The sequence below is a fragment of the Garra rufa genome, chromosome 1 (genome assembly GCF_049309525.1).
Source record: "Garra rufa chromosome 1, GarRuf1.0, whole genome shotgun sequence".
In the NCBI taxonomy this organism is placed as follows: Eukaryota; Metazoa; Chordata; class Actinopteri; order Cypriniformes; family Cyprinidae; genus Garra; species Garra rufa.
This window is the reverse complement of record NC_133361.1, coordinates 39,277,301-39,283,448: the sequence shown is the minus strand read 5'-3', so window position 1 is coordinate 39,283,448 and position 6,148 is coordinate 39,277,301. Positions and strand designations below refer to the sequence as shown.

Sequence of the window (6,148 nt, the reverse complement as noted above, 5' to 3'; positions counted from 1 at the left end):
ATGAAAGCACAATACATTTAGCCAAAATATGTAGAAAGCAAACAAGGCCGTGTAGGAGTTTGTGAATGCTTTATTGTGGTCTGTCCTATAAATCAACCAAAGAAAAATGTGTCACTTAATTGTGTTCACATCTGATTGTACAACAAAGGCTTTTAACTAAAGTTGTGCCTTGAACTTTAATTAAAACAGCATGCAGAATAAAGCCTTGAATCCTTTCCATTACTGCCACGTGCTAGAAACATTAACTTTTTCCCTGGATAGTGACTAACACGCACACAAACACACACACACACACACACACACACACACACATACTTGGTTTTAAGATTTGTATTCCTTTAAGATGGAAATATGATTAGATGGAAATATTTTCCCGAAGTTTTTGGAGTCAGAACAAAAACAACATGCAGACATTTACATAAAAATTGAATTATTTAAAAACATCAAGATTATATTTTAGCCCTCCACCCCTTCCTCTCCTTTTCTCCACATTTTTATCAAGTCCCTGTGGAGTGTTTTGATATTTAATATTCCTGCTAAACTTTTAGTTGACTCATAGGTAAGGCCTTTCAAAGGTCATGATAATAATAAAAAAAAATTTGCTGGAAAGTGTGTTCTGCCAGAGCCAACTATTCAAATAAAAAAAGACAAAATAAATATACCCTCCACAACCTTTTTGGAAAACAGTATTGCATTCCGGTGCACTCTGATAAAAGCTTCTGAAAAGAGTGTTTTAATATATATGCTTCTTTCACATTATATTAAATGCTACAGTATAATGAAACAAAATATTTTTTTATAAATAATCATTATTAATAATTAAATGCCCCAACCCAACTCAAACCCCAAGTTACACCTTAAAATAACCGCAGCTACTTCTACTACTACTAATATACACTACCAGTCAAAAGTTTTTGAACAGTAAGATGTTTAACGTTTTTAAAGAAGTCTCTTCTGCTCACCAAACCTGCATTTATTTGATCTAAAGTACAGCAAAAACAGTAAAAGTTTGAAATATTTTTATTATTTAAAATAACACTAGAATATATTTTAAAATGTAGTTTATTCCTGTGATTTCAAAGCTGAATTTTTAGAAGATTTACAAAGAGACCGAGTCTCAGGGTCTGAGTTTGGGTATAATTAAACGTTGACAGCACTTGTCAGGTCAGGCGCATGATTTCAGTTAAGGTCCTGGTTTAGGCTTCAGCTTAATGTCTTCTGTTTATTAGTAGCTCTGCTATCTATTACTTAAATGTCTTGAAATGTGTTTGCCCAGATTTTCACTCCTGGTGTTGTTCTTCCTTGACACAGAGGGAATGAAGATACTCCATATAATATATTCCATGAGATGCCGTACCCTAGGAGCAAAGCTGCAGCTGAGAAAATGGTGCTTAAAGCCAATGGCACAAAGGTACAACACCTGACTTTTTTTAATTCTAGTAAGTTTAATCAAGTAGCAAATGTACAACTGGCATTTACAAACATACCGTTGGATTATATGGAAGCAGCTTTCTCTTGTTTTGTTTTTTTGCCAATTGAGCAAGCTGCTTCACATTCTTCAAATGATTAATGTCATTTTTTTCTTTTTTATTTATCATTTTCTTACATAAGCATGTACATGATATGTTATATGGGATGTTGTAACACCATCCAAAGCATAATCTACTGACATTTCCATGAAATTGGAACTCATGCTTCCCATTTACGTTGGTCTAGTTGCTATTTTTCCAACTTTGCACAATGCTGCACCCACCCAAACCCACAGGATATAAACATCACATAGCACTCAAGCTGGAAGCCTAAATTATTATGTTTGGCAGGTTATAGTAACGCCTTGGCTCTTGGTGTCTCTGCATGCCATGCATTTTACTGGCGTTTCCAAACACTGTAAATCTTCGCTGTTGATAAATCGTCTCCATCTGAGTGACTGAGTGATGTAATAGAAAGACAATCTCTCTGCTTTTCTGCTGCGATCAATTATTGATTTCTTTCCATCTCTGTTGTCCCACTCTCCATGATTAGGTAAAGGGAGGAAACACTCTCTACACATGCTCTCTACGGCCGACAGGTATCTATGGCGAACAGCATCAGCTCATGAAGGACTTCTATCTGAATGGGGTCCGTACAGGTGGTTGGGTGATCAAAGGAGTTCCACAGAGCACAGAGCACGGACGGGTCTATGCAGGTAACCATGATGACAGCAGAACACAAAAACAATAGCAACAGTGGAACTGCATGAGAAAATGGCCATGTTTACAAAACAACAGAATCCAGTCAGTCCTGTATTTGAGTCCTTAATACAGTTATATAATGTGGTGTGACTACCGCATTCTGTTAGCACTCACACCTGTATATTTTCAGAACTCACAACTGCATTCTTAAAAAAACATCCGGTGTGTGAATGGAACATGACAGGACAAATAGTTGTCTGTCACATCATACAGTGTGAGAAAGAGCCGATCTGCCACACAAACGCGCACCTACCGTTTGTTGCGTGTTTTCATGTGTGGTTTCAGTTACTTGCAGTGACGGAGAAATGGGCTTTGTGACATCTGAAAGTTTTATATCCAGTCCCCACCAGAGCCACTCCCGTCGGTTTTGTGCTCTGCTCCTAACTTCACTTAAATGCTTTGCTCTCCACCCAATTATAAAAGCTGCTGTCGGTTAATGAAGGTTTGATGTTTAATTTTGACAGCAAATTTTGATTTAGCCTTAGTCATAGTCTTTTGACTATAATGCCATTTAGTTTTAGTTATTTGAGTCTTCTGAATTGTTTTAGTTTTAGTCGACTAAATATCATTTATTAAACATTTCTCTAAAATGACCAAACTCTTTGTATAGGTTTGATTTTAAGGTTTTATCATGATAGACTTGCCTTTATATAGACAACATGCCTTTATATTCAAATTAAATGAAACCACTTCTCATGAAGAAACAAGAACATGGTCTTCTTTTCAATGAAATACCAATGATTATATAGGCTAATTATGAATTCTTGACAACAACTTGTTTACCACATTCTTCATTTTTTCATGTAGACATATTTATTTAGAAAAATGCAATTAGATTCATTTTCATTAGAGCTACTAAAGCAATTCAGTCAAGAGCAGTGAGTGATTTCTGTCTTTCTTTTGTTGCTTGATTAACATCAATGCCACAGACTTCTAAATTAGGCTGCTGTCCCTTTAAAATCGAATGCACGGATGCAATGTACTGATACATGTCAGATATTCTCCCAACTGTTTACGTTCACTCAAGACGTAACCGAGTGTGTTTATGTGAATACCTGTCAAAATTGACAATTTGACAATTTTGTGTGTACTTTTCCATTCATGTGACTCGAAAGATTACTCATGCGCTGTGTGAGAGGCACTGCTTTGGTGTCTGCTCTCAGAAAACCAGACATAGTTTTTGTCATTCAACATGAGTTTTTGTTTCATTATTGTCTCATTTTCGTCTATGAAAAATGTTGACTAATTGATTACTGTCACTAACGATTATTTTGGTAATGGAATAATCTGGCGATTATTCTGACGATAGACTTGTGTGAACGGCGTTTAAAATGACTTAAAATACATATATAATAACAATAAAGCTATAATAATTAGTTCAGATAAAGTATCAAAAGCAAGTAATCATATGGTTTTATTAAACAAAACTCGTAAAATACATGATGTGTTATAAACATAGAGCTAATGTACATTATGCATTATAACTAATGACTGCAGAGGGCGCCAACAGTCTAACGACTGTTTTTACACTTTACTGTGCAATCTAATCCTTGTTTAATACTGACTAAACACCATTTAATTCAAATGTCCACTTAATCTTTAATATTTGGCCATTTCTTGACGACAAAAAAATGCTACAGCCACTGTAAGTTCTTGAATATGTGGACATCAAAACATATAAACAGTCTCAATTATCAAGCCATTTTGATTTTCTGACAAGTATGACCATGTTGCTCAGACTCTGCCCACAACTGCTGACAGACTGTCCCGTATTAGCATATTTCCGCCCTCAGCCAATTGTACACTGTCCACCATTTTCTCCTACTGGAGCAGATGTAGCAACAACAATGTCAAATAAGCAATGCAGGTGCTTTCTAGTTGGATATAAAAGCGAACATAAAAATCTTCATTTTCTCCCGACAACAGAGCCACTGACAACACAGTGGATTAGTTTTGTTATTGATGCTAACGCACCATCGAATACACAAAAAGAGAGGGGCGGGGTAAGCAGTAGCTCATTATCATTTAAAGAGTCATGCACAGAAACGGGTCACTGTGAACTGAGCTGTTTTTGACAAGGTCAAAAGGGTGTTGTTTCACACGACCATTGAGGAGTTTTAAAGTATGTTTGGATCCTAAATCATATTAACTTGTGGAAAATGGCCATCTGATGTCCCCTTTAAAAAATACAAATGAGCAGTACATAGATTGTGAATTGATCAGTGCTGTTTTTATATTTATGTAATAGCTTTAAAAATGCTGTAATTAAGTTGCATAAGACTCTGCCCTGTAATCACTTAAATACCTTTTGTTTTTGTGTATGCAGGGAATGTGGCATGGATGCACCTGCTGGCAGCACGTGCTTTGCGAGAACATCCCGATAAGCTGGGTGGGGAATTTTATTTCTGCTACGACGACTCACCATATAAAAGCTACGATGATTTTAACATGCAGTTCTTGTCAGCCTTCAATTTTCGCTCGTTGCACATGCCGGTGTGGGTGTTGTGGTTCATAGCATGGATGAACGACCTGATACGCTGGCTCCTGAAGCCCTTCTACAACTACACACCACTGCTCAATGGATACACACTGGCTGTGGCCTGCACATCTTTCACCATCCGCACAGATAAGGCGTTCCGTCACTTTCAGTACCGACCTCTCTACAGCTGGGAAGAGTGCCTAGCCCGCACACAGAGCTGGGTCAACACGTTCCCTTTAGAAACCCGCCCTAAGGACACCTAACAGCTGCTTCCGAAAAGTTTGAATAAACGCATCTTGGGCCAAATATGAAAGAAGAGGTTCAATGACTGCATGTGTCAAGCAATGTGTCATGACTTTTCGCCTGATGATGAACATTTGAACGTTGTATTGCAGTATTCAGTGTGTGCTTTTACGGAGCACCTCGTAATCATATAATCAGTTGCCGTCATCTATCTATTATATGAATAAAAAATTATTTAATTACTGATGTAATAGCAATAACTGGGACATAATCTTTACAATACATACAAGCACTTTCATGCAAAATGCACAAGTGGGGATATTTTGATAGTAATCAAGCAATACTAAGCATTTTGCATTCTGTTGATCTCATATACTGAATGTACTTTATCAGTTATTAAGTGTCATATAATCCACCACACATAGGTCTATACTTACACATTTTTGGTCCAAACGATTTCACAATAATATTTCAAACGTCACTGTTTTAAACTTTGTTTTGTTAGACAGTTGTGCTAATAAGCACTAGCTTTTAAATTAATTGTTTATTGCTTTAAAAATATTTAATTGTTTGTATGAAACAATGCTCATTTTTGCAAATGCAAAATAGCTACAAATACTAAGTTGTGCGTATCGTGAAGGGAAAATATTTAGTTTTTCCCTTAGTTTAGATTTTCTGTCTGCCATTAGATGACTTAGTTACAAGTCTGTGAAAAAAAAAAAAACATGTCTGTCAATAGAATAAAGTAATTGTGATTAATCTCATGGTATCTGACTAGTTTTTAAACAGCAAAAGAAAACCTCATTTGGCTATTTTTTTAAATGTAATTATTTATTTGTTTGTTGTTGTGATTATCAATTTATTTACATTTTACACTATTTTTACACGCAAAAGTTTTGCCCCCTAGCGCTTTTGGGTTTATTTAATAATAACACAATTTGCAATACATAAAATGTCTTAATGTATTATTTTTGTATTTTTAATAACTTTAAAATTGCTATAATTGCGTGGCTAAATCACTTGTGTAATGTAATTGCAGTTTTGCTCTCTGAACCACAATCTAAAAGAATTCTTAGAGTGACTCACAAAAACCACTCTCATCCTCCTAGAAACTCTTCCATCTCTGCCTGGACAAGAATGAGGCCAGATTTTCCACATCAGCTTCTATTGTTGTAGACTATAGAAGTATCATAGC

General features: G+C 35.9%; 1 protein-coding gene across 3 annotated transcripts in view; it reads left to right on the top strand.

The window, feature by feature from the left end:
* hsd3b7 (hydroxy-delta-5-steroid dehydrogenase, 3 beta- and steroid delta-isomerase) overlaps positions 1-5,712 on the top strand; it is a 20,142-nt gene extending 14,430 nt beyond the window's left edge. For all 3 annotated transcript variants that reach the window (XM_073840104.1, XM_073840111.1, XM_073840095.1), the window contains 3 exons: positions 1,312-1,411; positions 2,023-2,185; positions 4,558-5,712. In XM_073840104.1, coding sequence (XP_073696205.1) covers positions 1,312-1,411; positions 2,023-2,185; positions 4,558-4,973 — 679 coding nt within the window. In that variant the 3' untranslated portion in view covers positions 4,974-5,712. The remainder of the gene's footprint in view (positions 1-1,311; positions 1,412-2,022; positions 2,186-4,557) is intronic.
* Positions 5,713-6,148: the final 436 nt, after the last annotated feature.